At 37.9% G+C, this 25545-nt stretch overlaps 1 protein-coding gene and 1 long non-coding RNA gene across 3 annotated transcripts in view; one reads left to right on the top strand and one right to left on the bottom strand.

Annotated features, from left to right (window-relative positions):
* Positions 1-825: 825 nt before the first annotated feature.
* LOC118523006 (uncharacterized) lies at positions 826-13800 on the bottom strand. Its single transcript, XR_013445729.1, has 5 exons — positions 13641-13800; positions 8406-8494; positions 7344-7521; positions 5972-6031; positions 826-1517 (listed from the first exon to the last, which is right to left on the bottom strand). It is a non-coding gene; the product is annotated as an uncharacterized LOC118523006 (long non-coding RNA).
* A 143-nt stretch (positions 13801-13943) lies between these two features.
* The window catches only part of RASA1 (RAS p21 protein activator 1), a 107093-nt gene continuing 95491 nt past the window's right edge, over positions 13944-25545 (top strand). The window contains exon 1 of one of the 2 annotated variants that reach the window (XM_078067082.1): positions 13944-14981. In XM_078067082.1, coding sequence (XP_077923208.1) covers positions 14467-14981 — 515 coding nt within the window. In that variant the 5' untranslated portion in view covers positions 13944-14466. The remainder of the gene's footprint in view (positions 14982-25545) is intronic. The other variant, XM_036072390.2, reaches the window with a different exon arrangement.

The following is a 25545-nucleotide window of genomic DNA, read 5'->3' as shown; positions in this document are numbered from 1 at the left end:
CTTCTGTAACAAAACATAAGACTAATATAAAGTTTTTAGAAATAAGTACTGTTGCTATAACATGGAACAACAGAATAGTCTTAAAGAAAATATTTATCTAGTCTATATAAAATGAAATAAAATGTTAATATTTTATCAACTTATCAAAAAGAAAATATCAAATCAATTTTAAAAATAATAATTACTATAAGGGACAGCAAATTGTTTTAGATGAAAATGAATCACAAATTTTTAGCCCTTTAATAAATGTCAGAACTTTTCTTCATATCAGATGAATGATATAATATAAAGCCTATATAGTTACAGAATATAGAAAAAAATAATAATATATACAACCACATAATCTTCCAAAACTTATTTAATTAGGTAAATCTATTCCTGTAATGTTATGATAATTGGTTTAGTAGAACATTTAAAAAAGCTGAACATACTATATCATCTAAGAATGAAGATTATATAAAGCAGCATATTGTCCATGATCTCAGTCAGAAAGCTCAGGAAATAAGATCATCAATACATAATGCATTTAAGAAACTTCAGGCCAAAATCATCTCATGCCTTGGTGAATGCCAAGTCTTAGAAGACTGAGTATTTTACTTGAGTAAAGCACAATTTTAAATAAATCAAGCTATATCCATAGGTCATAAATTTTTAACTGACCAGGAAAATAACATGGCACTGTATTTTTTAACCTACTATATTTGTTTTGGTTTTTCTAATAATAAAAAAATCCTTGATATGTTTTTCTAGTTGGTTCAAACATTTCCAAAGTATAGAAATTTAATGGATATCCTTTTTATTAGCCAAGACATAAAAAAATATTTATACTAAATAACAAAGTACAGATTCAGAAACCCTCATCAGCTTTAAGATTTGTTAATAAGGCAAATGAGGAATGGCAAAACTGAAAATAGAAAATCAATTCAAATACCTCAGTCCAAGAGAAGAGATTCTCCATCCCAAACAAAAACCTAATTATCTATGCTATCTATCGCGACTGTTCAAATTCTGTCTATAAATTAATGCATTTTGACCTAGCTATGGCTGTGTAGACAGTTATCTAGATAATTCAAATTTTAAAGCCTTTTTGTTCTTCAATAATCTTCATGATCTTATGGAAGATAGTTTTGGTTATTTCCAAATGGTAGCAAAAGCTAATTTATAATTCAGATTCTAGGCTATATAAACTTGTAGCATTCTTCGATCTATTAGCATAATCCTAAATCACCATTACTTTTCACTGTATTTGATTTTGTTAGAGACCTTTTGCCTTTATTAGTCAACTTTGCTTCAGTAACAAATGATCCCAGAAATGTGTTACTTAAAATAACAATGACTTATTCCTTGCTCACATTTCATGTTTATCAACAAGTTTGCCTATGGTTTTGCTCCAGTGTATCTTCTTATTCTGGGACCTTGACTGAAGGAATAGTTTTTGCATAGAACATGCCTTCCTCCCTTCCTTCTTTCCTTCCGTCCTTCCTTCCTTCCTTCCTTCCTTCCTTCTTCCTTCCTTCCTTCCTTCCTTCCTTTGAGAGAGAGAGAGTGCAAGCACACATGTGAGCCTGGTGGGGGGTAGGGTGGGTGAGGAGCAGGGGGTGAGGGAGAGGGACAAGCAGACTCTGCACTGAGCACAGAGCCCAATGAAGGGATCAATCCCAGAACCCTGAGATCACAACCTGAACTGAAACCAAGAGTTGGACACCCAACCGACTGAGCCTCCCAGCCACCCCTACAACATTCTATTCTAATGGCAATGGGAAAGAGAAAATTATTGGCAGCAATATCCAGTGGTGTAAGTCATTTCTGTTTATGTATCATTGGCCAAAGCAAATCACATGGCCAAACCTGACAATGCAGCTAGAAAGTATACTCCATTGACAGGTAGGCACTACAAGTCACATGGTAATATGTGGGTACATATAATCTTCTTACAGATAAGCAGAGAGCAACTCGTGATGAGTACAATCTACCAGTGCTATCTTAGATTTAATATATTACAGTCAATAAAAAAGCAAAAAAGCAAAAAACCTCTGTCTTCCTTGCTTCTCACATCCAGTCAGTTACAAATTCCTTTCAATTCCTAACCCCAGTTGACTCTGAGTATGGTTTGATTGGAAGTCAATTTGAGAAGGACCTGTGGTCCAAGTTAAGTTAGATAATACTAAAAGGGAACATGGTTGCTTTAAATGGGCTCCAATAAAAAGCTTAATAAAACTTATGTCTTAGTCTACTGAAAGAACTTACAGATGTGATCATGGATTCCCTGATAGGTTGGATGTGTTATTGTAATAATTACAAGAGAAACCAGAAGGTAGATGTTGGATACATGTTCTGACTAGAAGAGTACTGTGATATAGTGTGACTTTGGCAAGTAGTTTAAACTTTTAGAAACTTTGGTTTTCTTATTTACTGAATGGAAATAGTAATATCTATTCCATAATGTCACAGGATTAAATGAGATGAGATGACATATAACACAGAATAGAATTTTAAATATTAACTCTTTCATCTATTAAAAAAATTTTTTTTACAGACATGCTGAATACACCAGCGCCTAACAAAACTTTAGAAAACATTACTAACCAGTTGTTTTGACTGTGGAATGAGAGACAATGATTAGTTATGATCATCAAGAAGAATTTCATAACAAGACATACCAAGCTCTCCTTTATTTTATTTTTTATAAAGTTGTTAAATTGATAGAAAAAAATGCTATAGACATTCTTTTTGAAATTATCAAGGCATTTTTCAAAATCACTTATAAGACACATAGGAATAAGATAAATGTAGGCTAAGAGGATTTTTTGCTTGTTTAGCAAATATACCTAAATAGTATTAAATAATGGATTCATGTCCACATAGAGGGGTTACTAGTTTTGTACTTGTTCTGTTCATTGTATTACTGATTTAGATTTGAGTGATAATATATATGATTTGCTTTTCACATAATCAGGCAATGAATCAGTCTCCAGAGAAACAGAACCAATAGGAGATAGATAGATAGATAGATAGATAGATAGATAGATAGATGATAGCTATAGATAGATAGATAGACCTCTCTATCTATAATCTATCTATAGATAGATAGACCTCTCTATCTATAATCTATCTACAGATATCTATCTCTCTCTATACAGATAGACATATAGATATAGATATAAGTACATATCTCATGAGAGAGAGATTTTTATTTTAAGGAATTTGCTTATACAGTTGTAGAGCTGGCAAATTTGAAATCTCAGGCCAGCAAACTGGAAACTTCGTAGGAGTTGACACTACAATCTCGAGGCAAAACGTCTTCTCCCAGGAAATGTCAGTTTATGTTCTTAAAGCCTTCAACTGATTGGATGAGGACCAGGCACCTTATTGATGGTAATCCCCCTTACTTATAGTTAACTATTAACCACATCTTCAAAATACCTTCACAGGCACACCTAGATAGTATTTGATTAAATAACTGGCTAGTATAGCCTAGCCAAGCTGATACATAAAATTAACCATCACAGATACCAAAAAGGTGGAAGAAATAGTCAATATATTGTATTACATAATGTGGATTTTTTTTAAAAAATCTTGAAAGCTTGAAATATTAAACCCAAACTTAAAAGAATGCACCAGATTCAATACTGAGTTGTATGAATATAGCAGTGGGGAGACTTGACGAATAATCATAGGGAAATATTTCAGTGATAATTGTTGTAAATGCAATGTTTTTCAAAAGCGGGATATGAATTTCCAAAAATTCTAGCTCCTCCCTTCTTCCTTCCTTTTTTATCTGTTCTTCTTTCCTTCCACAGAGATTTATTGAGCACTTACCAGGTGGCAGATACTGTCCTAGGCAAGTGGAATATAGCAGTTAATATAGGCAGAAATCCTGTCCTCATGAAGCTTATAATCTATTTGTGGAGGTAGACAATAAACAAGTAAACAAACAAAATATGCCATAACTTCAGGCACTGAAAAGCACTAAGAAAAATCAAACAGTGTAAGTGGAAGGTTTTTGTGGTTGGAGTGGTCAGTGAAGAACTTTATGAGGACATGATATTTGAGCAGTCTTCAATGAAGGGAAGAAGTAAACCAGGCAAAAGTCCACTGAAGAGTATTTCATACAGAGGGTATAATAAGTCTAAAGGCTCTGAGATAGTGGGATTCTTGGTATATTCAGGAAACAGGCAGACATTCAGTGTAACCAGACTATAGTTGAGAGGTGGAGGTGTGTGGTAGGGTCTGAGGTTTAAGAGAGGCAGAGGCCAAGTCATGTAAGGCCTTATAGATCATGGGAAGAATTTTGCATATTATTACGTGTGATGGGAGGATTTTAAAAAGGAATGTGAAGTGATTTGATTTGCATTTTAAAAAGGTCATTCTGGCTAATGTGTGTAGAATAAACAAGAGGAGGAAAAGTGGAAGCTGGAAGACTGCTATACAGTTCTATTATAGAAGTTGAGGTAAGAGATGGTGGCTTAGACTGGGGTGGTCGCAATTAAGATTGAAATGCAATGAAATATAGGATATATTTTGAAGGCAGAGCTGAGAGGATGCACTGATAAATTAAATGTGAGATGTGAGAGAAAGAGGAATTGATGTTATCTAGGTATCTGGCCACTAACGGAATGGTTGATACCATTTACTACATGTGGATTCTGGGGGAAGAAGTTTTGTGTGTAGTAAATTCAAGACTTTTTTGTTGAAGATAAGATATTCAGATGGAGATGCCAAGGGACAGTTTGGGCTAAGAGGAGAGGCTAGGGTTGGAGATAATAATTTTGGAGTCATCTGCATATATATGGTATTCAAAGTCATGAATCTGGATCAAATTATCTAGAAAGAGCAGTAGATAGGGAAGAAAGCCAAGGATACTCCCAACATTTAGAATTTAGGAAAATGGCTTGGAGGACTTATTAGTTATCTTCAAGTATTTGAAGGGCTCTGTGTTTAACATAAATATAGAAACATGAACTAGGACCAGTGTGAGGATGTCACCAGGAGCACATTTCTGCTCAATAAAGGGAACCCCTTTCTAACATAGTTAATGCCATATCTTATGAACATTGAATCACTGAAAATATTCACATTTTTACCAAGTCACAGACTTCTCTAGAAAGACCTTTTGTATTGGGTAGGACTTATACTAGATGAACTCCAATGTCCCTTTCAAGATCTAAGACTTAATTTAATGTTCATCCTTAGATTTTTGTTACCATGATGGTCTTCCTTATTCAGCTATCTTCAGCAGCTGCCTATTTGCCTGAAGATGAAATCTAAATGCCTCTGATTAGCTTTTTAAAACTTCCATAACTTTGCCCTAACTTACAACTTAACCTTGATCTTGCTTTCTGGTTATGAATTCACCTCTCTAGTAAGGATGGCTACTTCCTTTTTTACCACAGAAAAAATGTTCATCTTGTCTTCCCACCTTTCCTTATCTCCTTGCCTGGGAGATCCAGTCCCTCTTTTACTACTAAAGGAGATAAAGTTAAATAGAAGCTCAAAAAAAAAAAAAAGAAAAAGAAAAAGAAAAGAAAAGAAAAGCTATGACCTTTTTTCTAGGGCACAAACTATTTGACTCTTCTGAACTACCATTGCAGTACTATAACATGTTAACAATTATATATTGAATGTATGTAATGTTAGTATATGTTAACAATTATATATTGAATGTATGTAATGTTAGTATATGTTAACAATTATATATTGAATTTTACATTGTAATATATTATTATGTTACTATTTCATAAGTGCATATCTCATCCTCTCAACAAGACTTATCTATTGTAGTGGATACAATTTATTGAGCTCCTATTTTGTTCCATTATCTAGGTATCTCAAATCCTCATAAAAACCTCCTAAAGGTGGGTTTAAAAGCTGTCAGTACCCCACCCATTTGTCATTGACCCTTTGTCATTCCTTTGTCACCCATTCTAGTGCATGGTCATGGAATCTACCTGATGACTAGGAATTCTCTCACCTGTGAGCATGGGACATCTCAGAAGTGTAGGGGTTAAAGAATCTCCGAGCAGTCTTCACCCTAGATGGAAGGGAGTTGGAGAATAAGTGCTCCTAGCTTCTTGGGATCACCTTCCAAATAACTTACAATCCAATTCTAATACTGGGATCTGCTTCTGGACGAATCCAACCTAAGTCAACAGATATTGCTATCTATACATATAATAGATGCAGAAGTTGAGACTCAGAGAAGTTAAGTAACTTGACCAGGGTTATAGAGCTAGCAGTGGCAGAGGAGGGATTTAAATCCAGTCTATCTGTCCCAGCATCCCAGTTTTAGGGCTGATACACTGTCTGCATTATTATACTGTAACACTCTGTGAACACTCAACAAAGACTCTGTTGAATGACTGTAAAAACCATAAAGATTTCAAGTCATTTAGTTTTTCTTTCCCTAATATAATTTATCTTAGTATTAGATGCTGCATTTATTTATGTGGCTAGTTGATGAAACATCTGCCTCTCTCCAAACTGTATGCTCCATGATGGGATGCTTGGGTGGCTCAGTCAGTTAAGCGGCTGCCTTTGGCCCAGGTCATGATCCCAGGGTCCTGGGAGCAAGTCCCACATCAGGCTCCTTGCTCAGCAGGGAGCCTGCTTCTCCCTCTCTCTCCCTCTGCTTGTGCTCTCTCTGTCAAATAAATAAAATCGTAAAAATAAATAAATAAAATTAAAAAAATTAAAAACAAACTGTATGCTCCATGAAAGCAAAGACCACGCCTATTTTGGCTCACCACTGTTTCCCTGGCACTTAATAAATATTCGTAAGTGGAAGCAAGGAAGTAGTGGAAGCCACAAATAAGCAGGAATTATGAGATAGAGAGGCGTGAAGAGAGGTGGTTGATACGGGAGGTATAATCAGAATCAGTAGAAGCAGTGACTATGTTCGGCAGAGAAACAGAATACAGCAGTGACCGTGACCGAGCACTTGAGTCATGGGAATGATGCTGCCACTGAAGGAGATAATAACATGGTCCCCATTCTTCAGGCATTACCACAAGCATTCCTGTTAGTTCCCTAGAGCTGCTTCTGGGTCCTGAACAATGAAGATATTACAGTTCCCTATGAGGCTAGACATTTTATTGTGGGACAGTGTTTTTGTCCTACCATACTTCCCCAGGCATCCTTATAATAAACCTCCATTACTTGAGGTGAATTGACTACACCTTTGGAACTCAAAAGCTTACAGATCTGTTAACTGAGAATAATAGTATTGTCAAACTTTTTCAGAGTTGTGAAAAAGATAATGCATGAGAAAGCACTAGGACGACTTTAAAATTTTCTATAAATACAAGGCATGAATATTGAACCACTTTTATTAAAGTAAAACATACTTGGGGCGCCTAGGTGGCTCAGACAGTTAAGCGTCTGCCTTCGGCTCAGGTCATGATCTCGGGGTCCTGGGATCGAGCCCTGCATCTGGCTCCCTGCTCAGCGGGAAGCCTGCCTCTCCCTCTCCCTCTTCTTCTCCTTCTGCCTGCTGCTTCACCTGCTTGTGCTATCAAATAAGATCTTAAAGAAAAAAAAAGTAAAACATACTATCACATTATTTCTTCAAAAATGCTATTTTAATATTCATAGTAGTTTTTTCTTAATTTTTTCCATTGGTTATCAACAAGCTATTTTATATCCAATGCATAATCACCTTTGCTTCTGTTCTATAATCTAGATCAAAACACATGTTTAAAAAAAGACAGGAAATATGTTTGATATCAAGCAATAAATGGAGAATCTTAGAAAACCACTCCCTCTGGTTAGCATTGCTCCAGGGATAATACACATTACTGGGAAATGATGAGTTCTTGTTCCAGCTATACCATGATTAACACTGAAGAAGCCTCTTAGCCAGTTGTGCTAAATAAAGTTAGTAGGTCATAGAGTAGGATAAATTAAATATAAAATGGCTTACGTGTAACAAATAACATTCCAGAATACCTTTATTTAACAGAAATAAAGTTCTTCATCACGGAGGTTTTCAAACCCTGGGATAGTAGGTACTGTCCTTGCCAACTCCATACCCCTTTGACACTCACCTTTTCTGTGCATGTAATGGCCTTTCACTGCAAACACCAGTTAACTCTCTACTTGAGGGCTTTCTCTAGCCCTGGGAGACACTTAGCTTGGATAGAGGGCAGGGTAGAGGGGTTGGAAAGGAGCTACTCTTAGGAGTAGCCCTCAATCAATGACAAATGGGAGCTGATGAGTGAAAACCAGTTTCTTTGTCCCTCAGGTGTGACAACTCTCAGGTGCATTCTGTGTTGTGTCCCAAGGCTCCCTAGTGGGATTGAGCCCCAGTTGCTCACAGCAGTAACCCCATTAACACATCTTGTATTAGCTTCCTTCCCTTCCCTACTCTCTTTCTGAAATTTCCTGTGATCACCTCCCAAATAAATGACTTACCACTCAAGTCTTATTCAGAGTCTGCTTCTGGAGAAGCCCAGACTAAGATAGCTTGTCAGCAAACCAATGCCAATTTTTAATAAATCTGTGGGAAAATGAAAAAGGACACAATATTTGATGTACTTTTCATGAAGCTGAATTTATGTAATCAAAAGACTTTTTATTGAAATTAATTCCTTCCCCCTTTTTTTCTCTCTCCCTCCCCCTCCTTTCTTTCTGCCTGGAAATGTCTTTTCCTTTTATGAAATAGAGTGGTAGGAAATAGTAGTTAATAACAACAACAAAACCAAAAGTCAGCAACTTCATAACAATTTAATAGTCTCTCAATTTTTGTTGAAGCTTTAGTAATCTGTAAAATTCAGAAATCTGGAAATCACTGCTATCCTATGTGTTATATTTCATTGTTATCTTAACAACTAGATAAAGAATGAAGAGAAAGTTAAAAAATAAAAAAGTGTTGTGTTAACAGGTGAAGTTGAAAATCTCTTCAAAGGAACATGAATTGAGAAATAATTATAGTTAGAAATATCTAAGAAAGGTCATTTTAGTTTTGTAATGTTACATTAGTCACAATTTCTGATGTATTTAAAATTCTCACCTTATTTTATCTATAATTAACTCAAGGCCACATTTAAGCCTTTCATTGTGTAGTTATTTTAAAGACTATTAAAGAAGACTGTGTATTTGATGTGCTAACTGAATTTAGAGATAGAGGGGTTACCAGTAGATTTTCACATAGACCTAAGGATGCAACCTGAATTAGAGATTTTGCAGAACTTCTAAAGTGAAGAGGCCAAAGATTAGTTGGATTCCGTGATTGTGCTTCAGGTGGTAAAATGTGGCTGACACAGGCAAAGTATAGGAGTATAACGATGAAGAACACATGGACCAGAGTCTTGCTCATCCTGACTCTCCCATTTCCCTTGCCCTGAAACCATTCCACTTCCTTTTTTCTTTTACTTCTCTCACAGAGCACCATCATGTGAAGGAACCAAGGTATAGTCAGGAAATACAGAAATGTTTTTGATCAGAGGAAAATGATAGGCAAAGAAAAAAAGGATTAGAAATAATGAAGGCAGAGAATTTCTGATAAAGAATAATGAAAAATCAACAAAATAAAGATAGAATAAGAATAAACTAATAAAAAATAAAGACATTTGTCAACTCTTCTTTCAAGAGAAAAAATATTTAGAACCAACTGCTCTAAGCTCCTTTAGCCATCAGAAGAGGGCTTCTGATATTTTCCTTTGAAGTTTATTTTACAGCCTTAGAGATAATACTATTACTTAATTTCTTCACAGTGTTTATAATTTTCATAAATCTTATTTAGTTATTATACCACATACTGTAATCTCTGCAGAGCTATTTACTTTTTCATTAAAATAATTTCCTTTAACCTGTATCTCCTCAATGTTATTTTCTTAAAACATCTCCCTAATAAGGAAATGTGTGCTCTTGAGGACTTTAAGATGAGGTTAGCAAATGCAGTAAGAATATTAGGGGTTAGGAGTAAAAGCTTCTTTTCAAGATTTTTTGGGTCACTGAAACCTTTTGATATTATTTAGATGAATTTGGAAAACTATTTGTATAGCTGAGTATGTACTAGGGCATGAGACACAATTTGGGATTCTTCAAACACAGCTGTAAGCTCTTTATCACTTCTTGCTTAGTTTTCCCCTCAGAAACAACTCATATATTTGTTATAAGCCCCTTGAGGTTCTTTAAAATTGTATTACTGCCTAGAATTACCTTTCCACACACTGAGGTATCAAAACTGAAAAAATATGTTGGAATGTATTACATTCATACTTAAGTTGTCAATAAAATCAGAATGAGCAAAATTAATTTTTTTAAATTAAAAATGTTCAGATTCTTTTCACCCATAAGTCTTTGCCCAGCACTTTTGATGATTTGTTTTTCATTAAATACTGTATTTAATTCAGTATCTGGATAAATTTTCTTTTCTTTTCTTTAAATATTTTATTTATTTATTTGACAGAGAGAGAGAGGTAGCGAGAGCAGGAACACAAGCAGGGGGAGTGGGAGAGGGGGAAGCAGGCTTCCCGCTGAGCAGGGAGCCCGACTCCGGGCTGGATCCCAGGATCATGACCTGAGCTGAAGGCAGATGCTTAACAATTGAGCCACCCAGGTGCCCCTAGATAAATTTTCTAAAGTCATAGATATCAAAGATTGTTTTACTCAAGGTAAAGGCTATTTTGAATTTTCCTCTTTTTTTTGTATATTGTTCTGTTTTTCAGTACCTCCTTGTTTAATACTATCTGTGAATTTAATTAACAGACTGTTTACTTCCCTTTGTTAACTGATGTTACATAACACCACATCTAACACCAATTCCTGCAGAATCTCTGTAATGCCTCTCTCCACATAGATTTTTCATAGTTTTTTTTTTTTTTTTAACTGTTTTTCAGTTTTTGACTCATGAAACTTTAAGGAGTTTGACTCATGAAAGTTCAAGGAGTCAGGAAATATAGGGCTTGGAAGAAGAGAAAAAGAAACACAGAAGTAGAAATTGAGAGAAAGTAGCAGGAGAAAAGAGAACATGAGACTATAAATGAGAGAAGGACAGAAGGTCAAGGTGAGTAAAAAAGAAAAAAGGCAACAGACAAAAAATGAGGTATAAACATATAACCCTTTAAAAAAATAAAATGTCACTAGGAGAGAAGACTGACTTGAGATTCAGGAAGCACACAAGGAATAGTAAAGATCAAAGCCTAGATCTGTCCGATAAAAGCAGTATATATTTGGAAGTACCTTATGAAAAATAAGTGGTAATCTCTTTGGATAAAAAGGACAGTACAACTCTAAGATTGAATATATGGTAAGATATTGGTATTGGGGGGTGCCTGGGTGGCTCAGTTATTGGGTGTCTGCCTTTGGCTCAGGTCTTGATCCCAGTGTCCTGAGATCGAGCGTCCTGGAATCGAGCCCCGCATTGGGCTCCCTGCTCAGCGGGGAGCCTGCTTCTCCTTCTCCCACTCCCCCTGCTTGTGTTCCCTCTCTTGCTATATCTCTGTCAAATAAACGAATAAAATCTTAAAAAAAAAAGATATTGGTATTAGGTTGATATATGGATAGACATAGTAGGTTTTTTTCGTACTAGTTGAGCAATTGATGTCCAAAGACGTGAGCTGATCTAATCCAGAATTTGCTAAAAGAATGGAGACCTGTTCAAAGCCATTGGCACGGATGCCTAGCACTGGGCTAGGCAGTAGGATAGACCACATGTTGTATTTGCAGTGTAGGTTTGTAGATACATACACCTAAAAGGAACTAGAAAACAATATAACTCAGTACATAATTGGTGTTGGACTGCATTAAATATTGGCCTTTATTTGCTAAAGAATTTTCAAGAGGGGAAAGAAGGCAATTCTGCAAATTAGGAAGCATAGAGAGGATGTGTGAGCACTCAGAGATCAGTGATAAGAGTTGGTGATAACCTGCCAGGCCAGTGTCCTACATTCAAGGCTGATGGTGGTAATTGGGGTGGGAGTGTTGGGAGGACTGGGATGCTAATGCACTGTGGTTTTCAACCACAGGCTACAAGAAAATTTTTGGGAGTGGGTGGAATAGGTACTTTGAAGTTCTCTTCTTATTTTGAGTTTAAAAGAAAAACTGTTCCAGGGAGGCAACTGTAAGAAGTAGGACTGCATTATTCTCTTAATATTATTAAATATTATGAAATTACTTCATTATGTATTTTCTCATTTCCCAACTTCTTTTCTAGAATAGTACAGGGCTTAGCAACACAATACTTCTATCCACCTACCTAATGAATGGCATTGAGTTGGTTTTCTCATCTATTCTTCTTTCAGAACCATTTTAGATACTGCATACCTCCTTCTTGATTAGCATACTATAGTACAGTGGTTCTTAAATGTGTAAACTTGGAGGGACTATTAAAACAGATTCCAGTGATTTCTGATTCAGAGGGTCTGGGATGGGGCCAAGATTTGCACTTCCAACAGTTCCTAGGATAACACTGGTCTAAGACCACTCTTGTGACTAATCCATCTTTGCTCTCTCAAGTGGTACACTGAGTAAGAGGTAAGCACAATGAAGGAGTCCTCAGGATTCATCAAGTTTGTCACTGATTTGGCAAATAGGTTTGTGCAAACTTCTAAAGAAAAGGAAAATATTTTGTGTGCACCTCACCACCTCTTTCAGTGGTCTTTTTTTTTTTCCCCTATTCTCTATTAATAGAGTTCCTACTCATCCCTGATGTGCTCCTCTGTTGGTTTGATCATCCTTAGCAGAAAAAGCATTGATCTCAAAGACCAATACTTAAAGGTATTCAACGTGGATTCCTCCTGGGAGAATTTAAAAGAACAATGCATGAATGCAAAGGGCAAATTGCCCATACTGTAATTTCAAACAATGGGAATGATTCCTCCACCTACATGAATGCACACAATAGTTATATTCTAGCATGAAAGACAAAACAAAACCCATCTCCCTCGCTATATTTAGTGTGAGATTTCAGTTTATTGGTAATTTTTGAAATTATGCACAATTGTATCTGGCACTTTGGAACCTTGACATTTGCCTTGTTCAAGGTTCTCTATGCTTCACATATGCACCCTGGAACATGACCCGCCTTCTGCACACAAATGAGTGTTGTTTGTGGCACCCCTCCTCTACCCCCCTCATTAGTACCCAACAGACTTGCGATGACAGTGGTAACTGTGTGTGTTGGGGGGGGAGAGACAGGACAGAGGGGAGAGATGGTGATGTGAGTGAAGAAAACAAAATGTCTATACTCTTAGAAATCCGACTTTACAACCACTATTTCTACCAAAATTCTTAGCCCTCCCCGTAAGGCTCCCCTGTCTATTTTGTTTACTTCTCTTGAGTTTCAGAACGTAGTTTAATTTTTTTTTTTTTTAGTACGGAATAGTCATATAGTGATTGCTAGTAGGCAACGAAAATAAAAAAAATTAATAGTACTGCCTCGAACTTCGAAGCAATCTCCCTACCCCTGGGCCTTGGCCGCTGACTAAAGGTGTTTTTTCTACCAGTCAGGAAGCAGGGAACTGGCTTCGCGGCATCTTCCTTTCCCTTTTCCTCGGTTCCTTCCTCTCCACCCCTCGGGTCCCTCTCGTCTCTCCTGTTTTCAGTGCCGAGCGGCCGCGTGCTCGGGTACCCACTCCTCCCCTCAGCCCGTCAAACAAAACCCAGGGAGGCAGGCGCGCGCCATCGCCCGCGACACCGACCAGAGAAACGGCGACGCCACCACACGCTCTAACCGGACCGAAACATTGACCGCGGCCGCGCACAGCGCGCCCCCGCCGCTTCCTTCCCTCGCGACTCTTCCTTTTCCTCCCTCCAGGCCCAGCGCCCTCACCCCCGGGCTAGGAACGCGCCTGCGCAGAAGTTGCCCTCGCCCTCCTCCCCCGCCCTTCCTTTCCTCGGCTCCTCCTCTGGTGCCCCGCCTTCCTTTCTCTCTAGTCGGTTTCACTGAGCGCTCCAGGTTGGGAGCCGTTCGGTCGATTTCCCCGCTACCCCGCCCCCCTTCCTCTTTTCTCCCCACCCCTCCCAGCTCCAGCCCCGTGGAGGATGAAGCGGCTGCAGTGGCCCCAGCCCCAGCAGCGGCACCGGCGGTGGCTGCGGTGGGGGTGGCCGGAACTAGGGTGGTGAAGAAGCGGTGGCGGCGGCGGCGGCGGTGGCTGAAGGAGCGGCAGCCGCCCCAGCCGCTTCCTCTGTGCTTCCCTTCCTCTTTAGTGCAGCCAGGAAGTTTTTTACTTCTGTGCATGTGTGTGTGTGCGTGAGTGTGGGTGTGTAAGGTGAAGGTTTGGGGCGGTGTTTGTGCAGGCGTTGGGTTTTTTGCCCACTTCGCTTCCCGTAACCCGGGCAGCTCCGGAGCCTGGGCTGTGGCCCGAGGAGGGGGCGCGGCGGCGGGCTCTCTCCTTTTGTTGTTGTTTCCTCTGCCTGGGGAACTGAAGGGGGAACGCGCCTGGGTGGGGCGGCTCGGAGCCCGGGCCTGGTGGCCCCCGGGGCTCCCGGGCGAGTAGGGTAGGGTAGAGTAGAGCGGGCTTCAACATGATGGCGGCCGAGGCCGGCAGTGAGGAGGGCGGCCCGGTGACCGCCGGGGCAGCAGGAGGCGGCGCAGCGGCGGGCTCGAGTGCCTATCCGGCAGTGTGTAGGGTGAAGATACCCCCGGCCCTGCCAGTGGCAGCCGTCCCCTATTCTGGGCTGACGGAGGCCGGAGTGGCCGGGACTCTGGCTGGCGGAGCCGCTTTGGGGTCAGGGTTCCTAGGAGCCGCGTCTGTGGCAGGAGCACTGGGGGGAGCCGGACTGTCAGGGGGAGGTGCTGCTGCTGGCGTGGCTGGTGCTGCCGCTGGACCTGGAGGAGAGATGGCTCTCGCCAAGGGGACCACTCCGTTGCCTGCTGAGACCTTCGGGGCAGGCGGCGGATTCCCTCCTCTGCCGCCTCCTCCTCAGCTGCCCTCTTTGGGCGCGGGCCTGGGAACAGTGGACGAAGGTGACTCTCTGGATGGACCAGAATACGAGGAGGAAGAGGTGGCCATCCCGCTGACTGCTCCTCCAACTAACCAGTAAGTCAAGACAGCTGTTCAGGGATTAGGGCAGCTGGCTCCTGGAAACAAGTGGGAAAACTTACCTCTTTTTTTCAGCTGTGATTTGTTCTGAAAAGTTTTGAAGCTTCAGGTTCCTTGCGTAGGGATTTAATTTGATCACTCATCTTCCCTACGGGCATACTCCCTGGCGTCTTTGTATATTTATTGTTACTCTGGGAAGATGTAAAGTTTTTGAGATTGGGAAGCATGGGAAAAATGTGTATCCATTGAGAACCGGATATAGTTCTGCCTCTTCCAAATTGAGGTTGCGTCCTGGGATTCAGCTGAGCTTGCAGCTACCAAGGCAGTCAAAGTCTCTTTTAACCTGTGTGTGCACTCCCTGTTGAAGCCAGATTATTAGTAAGAAGCTTTGAATATACAAGTATTTGAATGAGTATTGTAATGATACCATTTGAAACATGCACTGGTCAGAATGCTTTGTTTTTATGGCACTGCAAATCCCAACCCGTGCCTTTGAAAGCACAGCGATGCAGAAAAGTCTTCGGATCACATATGAAGATGTGGGTCAGCGAGAAAGGAAAGGAGTTCTGTGAATTACAGGTGTGGTTAAGGGCCCGTCCTCTAATAGTATCTGCAACTTATGCCACAGAATTCCCGTTTATTAATATTAGTGTAATCTTTTATAGTTGAGACTTTGTAAGTACAATTCTGAAGTAAACTAAAATTGACACTTCAACACTTTGTTGGTGGCCAGTACAGTGTTCTATTTGACAATTAGTTTTGACAGTATATTGCAAAATATATAAGGCAAATGGTTTTTTCATACAGTCAGTTCCTTCTCCTTACTTGTTACCTTCGTAAGTGAACATAGGTATATATTTATAAAGGTGGACCTTGATGAGAGGTAAATGTTGATGGGAAGTGGTAATAGATGGCAAAACTGTTTTTATAGATCCCTCACATCAGTATTATTTGACCTTTAGGATTTTGACAACCTTGGTGTGGTGTATCAGCGGAAAAAATATTTGGTTCATATGTTGACAGTCACTCGGAACAATTGAAAGTTTTTGTTTGTTTTGGATAAGCTTTGGAGGATTTAGAGAGGACTTAACAAAATGAATTAGAAAAAGATTCTGTAATTATTTTTGTCTTCAGGCTACATCTTTTGATACTTAAGGTGGAAAAGTAAAATTAGCTTTATTTATGTCAGCCATGGTATAACAGTGTTGCATTCCTTTATATTCATTAGGAGTTTAATTTTTTTGTCTAATTTTATTCCAACTTACCATATTATGTCTTAGTGTTATAGACTTCTGAAGGTGTTCTGGGAGTGTTAAAAATTTGAATTTTACAGCACTGTTTACATACCTTCAAGCCTTTTTGAAAGAATCAATTAAATATTTAAGTGCTCATTACATGCTCGGCACTGTGGTTATAATAAAGTGCAACTTTTCGTACTGAAAGCAGATAGTCTTATGTCCGTGTTCATAACTGAATTGTTTTAGGCATATTTGGCATATTGTAGTTCTAAATTTTTTTTAAAAAGTTTATTTTGTAGAAGAGTTTCAGGTTCACAGCAAAACAGGGCAGAAAATATAGAGTGTTCCCATTAAATTTTTAATAATAAACATGAATGAGTACTTAGAAATTGTGTTTGTGGGAAGTCGATTGTTTGAGATTTCCATCATTATTAATATGTATTTGGGAATAAAAATAATATTTGTATGACTGTGTATCTGAGAATTGTTCATGTTCTGAAAAGTATCCTCCATTTCTAGTATGTTTTTTAAATTTGTCACCGAGAAGTACAAATTTCCCTCTTTTCTTTATCTTAGATATCAACCCAGAGTCACTGGAGGCAATACAGTGTAGTGTTTAAGCATGCAAATTCTGAAGTTAGACAAGATTTGGGTTGGAATCCTGACTCTGCCACTTATAACTGTGTGATCTTGGAAAGGTCAGTTTCCCCATCTGTAAAATGGGGATAATAATGGTACCTCCGTCATATGGTCGTTTTTAAGGTTTAATGAGAACCAGGAAGTATTCAGCACAGCGCCTGACACATAGTAAATGTTCAGTAAATAGTATCCCAAAGTAACAGTAATATAATTTTATTGTCAATAAATTGCCTATGAATTCTATTGGTACAGGGACTCCCTCACTAATAGTTATTTTAAAGAATGGTTTGAACTCCAAAGGCCTATCTACCATGATTAATTATATTAAAAATTATGACTTCATAAAGGCTTCCAGCAGGTTAAGTAGGTTTAGAGATGAAGTTCAGATCTTTTCTATAAATTCCTGTTTTTAAAGGGCTTTAATGACTTGGTTAAATAATGTCAAATCTTTTGTAAAAGTATAGAAAAATGCTTTTGGACTAACTGAATATTTATTTACTAGTGAGTGGTCACCTTAGTTATTGGATAGCATGATATTAAGGAGGTTCAGGTCACAGGTTTGAGTCCACAGTGGTTTGTTAGAGTAGGGTTCCCTCGTCATGGAGTTCAGCCTTGTATCCAGCTAGTTTGGTGCTGTTGGTCACAAGAGAGTCAAATGACAATATATAGATAGACAAGTGCAAATACATTAATGCCATTAGTATTTTGTACGTTGTTTTTCTATGTGCATGGGGAGTCATTGTCTCATGTTTATTACCGAGCGTTTTCATTAGCTTGGTTAAGGCCAGAAAAATTTGTATAATTTTTACTATTTATTTGAATATTTTCCTTTTTGCAAGTTTTGAGGAAAAAAATTTAAAAAGCAAAAAATTCTCCCTGTGTATTTTTATGCTGTAGAAGCTTCTGTATCTCAAACTGCTAACAGATTTGTTTTTCAAGAGAGAAAAAAGTTAAAGGAGTTTGTCACTGGTACATCTTCTAATTTTATGGACTTGGCTTTTAGTGGTCCTGCTTTCTTTGCTTTAGAGGTGAGGCCAGTAGTAAAGGAGTGTGTTCCCTTAGTCCACCTTCAATTATATGTAGAGATTTTAAACTATGAGCCTGCAGTAGCAGGATGCCCTTGGACTGAATCCACTGCACAGATATATATATTGCTTTCTCTTGGTGTATATGGAACATTTAATAATTAGTCGCCACCATTTAAAAATAGGAAGACTTCACATTTAAGAAGTCTCACTTTCTAGCATCACTTGCAAAATCACAGGATTTGGCTCTACCTGGTTGCTGTTCCTGTTTGATTGTAGCTTGCTAGAGCTGAGTTGTGGTTGCCCCTTCTAGGTGAGTTCTGAGCTCTAGTTTGCTGTACCCTCCACTAGGCTTGCTTTGCCTTTGGTATTATTTGCCTGGCAGGTGGCATAGATCTTAGCCTGGACCTAATATGCAGGCTTCTCAAGCCTGAAACTTGAAGGAAAAGGAAATAAAGAATGTAAATGATGCCTTTTCCTTAAAAAACACGTGAATATCTCTACAAAAATAAAATCATTCTTAATTAAGCCAAATAATTATTAGAGGTGAATGTTAGGACATGTAGCGTTCATTAACTTTGTCACTAATTGCATTATAACCATGGGTGAGTCATTATTTCTTAATAAACTTGGGAGGTGAGAATTGCAAAGATTAGTTAAGTACAGAGTGGTTGCTGACAAGGACCCAGATATATTTTTTTTTTTTTACTGTATTTGTGTGAATAGTAGAGCAGTGTAGTAGGTGCTTAATTTAAGGGATACAAAAATGAGTAAGATGCTCATTTTCTCAAGTCTCTCTTCCGGGGCAGTTATAGATCTAATAGGAAGTTAAGTAAACCAACTACTATGATTCAGGCTAGATTAAGATAAGTATCATGAGTGAAGTATGAACAAAATGTCATGGGCTTTAAAAGAACAAGAAATTTATATAATTAGGATCAGTAAGTCTTTGAGGAAAAGTAGCAAGTATGTTATCCCTGTTGCTTAATTTATTTTCTAAACAAGACCTTATTGGTCCCCACACCCTTTGCCTAATGATTCTATCATGTAAAAAAGAATTAGAAGTTAAAGGAGTATAAACTTTTGACCCTGAATGAAGAGTCTGTCCTACTGAACTCTTAATTATTTACCAATGGTCTGGAAGGAGGTGCCTGTAGCTTCTGAGAATATAGAGCACAGCCAAAGGCTAGAATTGGTTTGGATCATTGATTAGGCACTCCGGGGAAACCAGGCAAACATTATTGGAAGAGATAAAAAGAAAAAGGACGGGTATCTGGGTAGCTCAGTGGTTTCAGTGTCCCACTCTTGATCTTGGCTCAGGTCTTGATCTCATGGTCTGAGTTGGAGCCCTGTGTTGGGCTCCACACTGTGTGTGGAGCCGGGGAGGGGGAAAAAAAGAAAAAGGACAGCTATAAATTAGGAAGAAGAAAGGGAAAGCAAAAAGTAGGCCTTTCTGGTTGCTTTACCCCTGTCTCTTGACTGGCCATTAGGAAAATGAGAGAATGCCTCTAAGAGCAGCTCTAATACCCAAAACAATACATTGGTGGGGGTGAGACTTATAATAATTATTAACAATAACCGTTATTACTGCTGACATTTCTTGGTTGCTTGCTACCTAACAAGAACTGTTTTAATTGTCTTGCATGTGTTTAGTTATAACTAAAACAATGTTTATTTGCTTTTAATTCTAAAAGGTGAGCAAGGCTTGATGGGGACTGCTCCGTGTGTCATCTGTTGGCTGTATGTAACATCTAAGGTGGCTTCTTAATTCATAAATCTGATGCCTCAGCTGAGATGGCTGGAACAGCTAGTGGATAGCTGGGAATATGACTGCCTCTTTCCCTTTACCCGCCTCCATGTAGCCTCCCCCCTTAATTAGCTTGAGTTTCTCCACAGCATGGAAGCTGGGTTTCATGAGGGAGCAGTTTAAGAGGACAAGCCTCACTGTGCCAACGCTTATCAAGCATCTGCGTTCTTTGTGTTTGCTGATGTACCAATGGCCAGTGCTAATAACGTGAGCCAGTTCAGATTTAGTATGGGTGGGGACTGTACAAGGGCATCGATACTGGGAGGTGAGATATGTTGAGGGCACCTAAGTAACAACCTACCTCATGTGTTATTCATTTACATGTAATACCAGGAGTGGTGAGGGATGAGGTGGGAGAAAGGGCAAGTACTTACAAGTTCTTCCCTTAGGCTTAACTTGGTAAATTGTTTTTCATTAAATGATTCAGATATCCTCACAATAGATTTTGCTTCTGACCAATTTCTTAATTTTAAACCATGTTTATGGAGTATGGATGCTGGTTATGGCTCATTGTTTGAATGTGCAATGTATGTGTGGTAGGTGTGTCATCTTGAAATCACCGCAATACATTTCAGTCGTGGGCTAAGTTAAAAACAGTTGTCAGATACAATTTATTGATAACTTCTCCATATGTCTAATCATATCTCAACAGGATTTGGGGTATGATTTTAGGCATTTCAGTGATTAAGTGATTTTTGTGAGTAAAACAACGAACATTTGGGGGAACAAAAATATGAAAAGAATATACAATCTACTTGGAAGATGAAGCATTAATGATAGAGAAGATGATAAAATTAACCTTACAGATGTGTTGTACAGATACATTTTTCACATTGGAGGATAGTTGTAGAAGAGTTTAAAGAATGAAAGTATTTGAAAGAATAAATTGAAATTTCATACCATAATCCTCTTTTACTGGAGTTTTATAGAAAATTTGATTAGCTTTTGTAGTATTGGTGTTTGATATTATAGTCATGAGTGGTATGCATAGATACGTAGTATTTTAGTGATAGAGGAAATTCTAATTGCCCAGATGCAGAAGCAGACTGGCCGACTGCCCAGATGCAGAAGTAGGGTGGTTTGGTTAAGGTCACATAGCTAGGTAGTGGTAGAACTGGGACAGAATCCAGTTCCCATAATTTTTCAGATATGTTTAGATTTGAGTAATATTTATAATTAATTTTGAGGGGGGGGATGAAAGGCAGAGGCCCAGGTTTGACTAGTCCTTTACCATATGCTAGGCACTTTACATAGATTATTTCTTTTAATTCTCACAGCTCTACAGTGAGAATAGATATTCTCCTCATTTTTATTGTTGGGAAAACTGATAGAATTGGAATTCTGATGCAAATACTATACTTTTTCCTTTGCCTTGCCCCCTTCCATTAAGTATAATACACACATATATATATGTGCTCTCATATAAAACACACTTCAGGGCTGGCCGGTCACTGGGTATTATGGACTAAATTTTGTCCCCCTAAAACTCACTGGTTGAAGTGCTAAGTTCCAATGTGGCTGTATATGTATAGGGCCTTTAAAGAGGTGATTAAGATTAAATGAGGTCATAAGGGGGGGTCCATAATCCTTTTGGACCTTATAAGAAGAGGAAGAGACACAGGAGTGCACATGCACAGAGAAAAGGCCATGTGAGTTCACAGTGACAAGGTGGCCATCTGAAGCCAAGGAGAGTGGCCTCACTAAAAAGCACCTCTTCTGACACTTTAATCTTGGACTCAGCTTCCAGAACTGTGAGAAAATAAATTTCTGTGGTTTAAGCAATCCATTGTGGTTTCTGTTATGGCATTCTGAGCTGACTGATACACTGGATAACCCTGTCTCTTTAAAAATGGCTTTGGGTGATTTTGATGCAGATCAGATGCACATTTACTACTTGAGAAACAGGGTGTTTTTATTTCCTATCCTTCACTGTAGGAAAGAAAAACTTTCCTTATACTTTACCTTTTTTCCTTATGTGTTAGTGATTCTCTTTTTTTGTCCTTATGTGTGTTGAAAGATGGAAAAATTATTTAAGTGCATGTCTGATTATTATAGCATGAAAAATATCCTACATATGACCATGGATGGTAGCCATGGAAAATCCTGTGGGGGAGACATTACTCCAGCAAAATTTCTGTATTCACTCTGTGTTCATTATTGTAATATTCAATGTTACACATTTTTGTGTGCGTGTATGTGTTTGTTTTTTTTTGTCTGGGTGTCAATAAGATGAACAACTCATCAAGCTTTATCAAGCTAAATTATCAGCTTATTACAAAAGATATAACTCCAACCAAATGGAAGAGAAGCATTGGGCAAGGTATGTGGAAAAGGGTACAGAGCATCCATGCTCTCTCTGGGGATGCCACTCTTCTAGCTACTCTCCTACCTCCATGTGTTCACCAACTGGAAGCTCTCTCAGTGTTACTTTTTAAAATTCCTTTTCTTTTACGTATCTGTCTGAAGCATAAGGTAAAGACTAGAGATTCTTCTTAACTCTTTTAAGGCTTCTTTGTAGGTATAACCCATTAGATTGGGGGTTCACAGCTGAGACACTTATATCACTTATTGTACCATATTCTCCTCATCCATGTCTATCTACCTACCTAAATATTGATTTACCTCTCAGATTTTTAATTGCATTTTATTTTGAGGTAATTGTAGATTAACATTTAGTTGTAATAACACAAAGTAAGTGTCCACCCATTTTTTCCTCAGTGGCAACATCTGATATGACAACCAGGAAATTGACATTGATTTAATTAACGTATTTGATTTCACTGGTTCTGCATAAAATTGTGTGTGTCTCTGTGTTCAGCATGCATTTAGTTCTATGCAGTTTTATCACATGTGTAGATTTATGTAATCATCACTACAGTAAAGATACAGAACAGTTTCATCACCACTGGATTCCTTGTGCTGCCCTTTTATAATCAAACTCACCTCCTTCCACCTCTCCCTTATCTCTAACTCCTGGCAGCCACTAACCTGTTTTTCATTTTATCGTTTCAAAAAATGTTATGCAAAAACAACCCCCCCCCCCCCGCCCCGCCCCAACGTTGTACAGATGGAATCACATAGTATGTAACCTTTTGGGGTTAGGCTTTGTTACTCAACATAATTCCTTCAAGATTCATCTGAGTCATTGCATATATCAATACTTTGTTCCTTTTCATTTGCTAAGGAGTATTTCATGGTATGGATGTAGGACAGTTTAGCCATTCACCCATTGGGTTATTTCCAGTTTTGACTATTAGGGAAGAAAAGCTGTTATGAACATTCGTGTTTATGTTTTTGTGTGAACATAAGTTTTCATTTTTGTCCAGTAAATTATCCAAGAGTGCAGTTGTTGGATTATGTGGCAGTTGCATGTTCAGTTTTATAAGAAACTGCCAATCTGTTTTTTAGAATGGCAGTGTCCTTTTACATTCTCACCAGTAATGTATGAGCAATCCAGGTTCTCTGCATTCTCACAAACATTTGATATTGTCATAAATTTTTGTTTAAGCTCTTCTCATAGATGTCTAGTGATCTTATGTTTTAATTTGTATTTCCGTAATGGCTGATGTTGAATATCTTTTCATATGCTAATTCGCTATCTGTATATCCTCTTCGGTGAAATGTTTGTTCATGTCTTTTGCCCATTTTCCAGTAGGACTGTTTTATTGTTGAGTTTTGAGAATTCTAAATATTACTCCTTTGTCTGCTATGTGCAGATACTTTCTCCCATTCTGTAGCTTATCTTTTTTTTCCTTTTAACAAAGTCTTTCTGTGAGCAAAAGTTTTTAATTTTGTTGAGGCTTAATTTATTAATATTTCTTTTTTGGAGGCAAGTCTGAGAACTCTTCACCTAGCATAGGTCTCAGAAATTTTCTACTATGATAGCTTTATAAAAGCTTTATACTTTAATGGTTTATAGTTAAGCCTATGATCTATTTTGATTTTATTTTTATAAAAGATAAATTTAAATTGAGGTTCATATTTTTGCCTATGGATATCCAGTTGCTCCAGCACCATTTGTTGAAAAAGTAAATATCTTTTCTCTTTTGAATTGCTTTTGCACTTTTATAAAAAGTCAATTGGGCATATATGTATGGGTTTACTTCTGGGTTCTCTCTTGAGTTCTATTGGTTTATATGTTTCCATCTGCTAATATCATACTCTTGATTACTATAGCTATGTAGTAAGCCCTAATATCAGGTAGAGTGGTTCCTCTCACTTTTCAAGATGGTTTGAGTTATTCAAAGGCTTGTGTCTTTACAAATAAATTTTAGAACAAGCTTGTCCATATCTACAAATCCTATTGTACACCTTTTGTTAGATTTATAATTAAACTTTTTTTGTTTTCTATGGAGGAATTTTGTGAATATTATGTTTTGTATTTCAGTTTCCACATGTTCATTATTAGTACATAGAAATATGATTGATTTTTGCATTGGTCCTGTAATCTTTGACCTTGCTAAAATTACCTTTTAGTTTTTAGAGGCTTTTTACAGTATTCTTTCTAATCTCTGTGCCTTTTATTTCTTGTCTTACTGCAGTGGCTAGAACTTCTAGTACTGTATCGACTCAGAGTGGTAACAGCAGACATCCTTGCTTTGTTCCTTGTTTTAGGTGGAAAGCATTTAGTATTTCAGCATTAAATACGATAAGTGTACGTTTTTTTGGGGGGGGTGGGTAGTTGGGTAGATGCTCTATCAAGTCAAGGTAGATCACCTGTCCTCCTAGTTTACTGAGAGTTTTTATTATGAATGGGTGATAGATTTTGCCAAATTCTTTTACTGAGTCAATTTATATGATGAGATCTTTTTTTCTTTAGCTTGTTGATATTGTAGATGATGCTTTTTTTTTTTTTTTAATGTTGAACACTCCTTGCATATGTGGAATAAATCCCATGTGGTTATGGTATGTGATGTTTTTCAAATATTGCTGAATTTAGGTTGTTGATATGTTGAGAATTTGTGTCTAAGTTCTTTAGAGATATGGTCTGCATCTTTCTTGTGATATCTTTGTTTCATTTCAGTATTTGGGTAATACTGGCCTCACAGAATGAGGCAGGCCACGTTACCTTCTTTTCTACTCTTTGGAAGAGTTTGTGAAGTTTTGGTATTCTTTAAATATTTGGTAGAATTCTCTGGTGAAAACATCTCAGCCTGGGATTTTTTTTTTTTTTTTCTTTTTTTGAGAATTAAGATTATGAATTCATTTTTTTAATGGTTTTGGGATTATTTATTTTTTATTTATTTTGGTTGAATCTTGGTAGCACAAACAGTCCCTGACTTAAGATTTTTTGACTTTATGATGGTGTTAAAGTGATACACATTCAGTAAAAACCATACTTGGATTTTGAATTTTGATCTTTTCCAGGCCTAACAATGTGTGGTAAGATTCTCTCTTACGATGCTGGGCAGCAGCAGCAAATCATAGCTCCTAGTCAGCCATGCAATCACAGGGTTACCACAAGTCCAACCTATCACACTTAAAAGGATTCTGTACCCTTACAACTGTTCTGTTTTTGACTTTCAGTATTCAATAAATCACATGAGATATTCAACACTTTTTTTTTTTTTTTTAAGTAAAATAGACTTCTACATTAGATGATTTTGCCCGACTGTAGGCTAATGTAAGTGTTCTGAGGAGGCTTAATGTAGGCGAGGCTAAGCTCTGATGTTTGGTAGCTTAGGTACATTAAATGCATTTTTTTTTTTTTTTTTTTTTTTTTTTTTTTTTAAAGATTTTATTTATTTATTTGACAGAGAGAGACACAGCGAGAGAGGGAACACAAGCAGGGGGAGTGGAAGAGGGAGAAGCAGGCTTCCCGCTGAGCAGGGAGCCCGATGCGGGGCATTAAA

This window comes from Halichoerus grypus, chromosome 2 (genome assembly GCF_964656455.1).
Source record: "Halichoerus grypus chromosome 2, mHalGry1.hap1.1, whole genome shotgun sequence".
Lineage (NCBI taxonomy): Eukaryota > Metazoa > Chordata > Mammalia > Carnivora > Phocidae > Halichoerus > Halichoerus grypus.
This window is presented reverse-complemented; position numbering and strand designations above follow the sequence as displayed.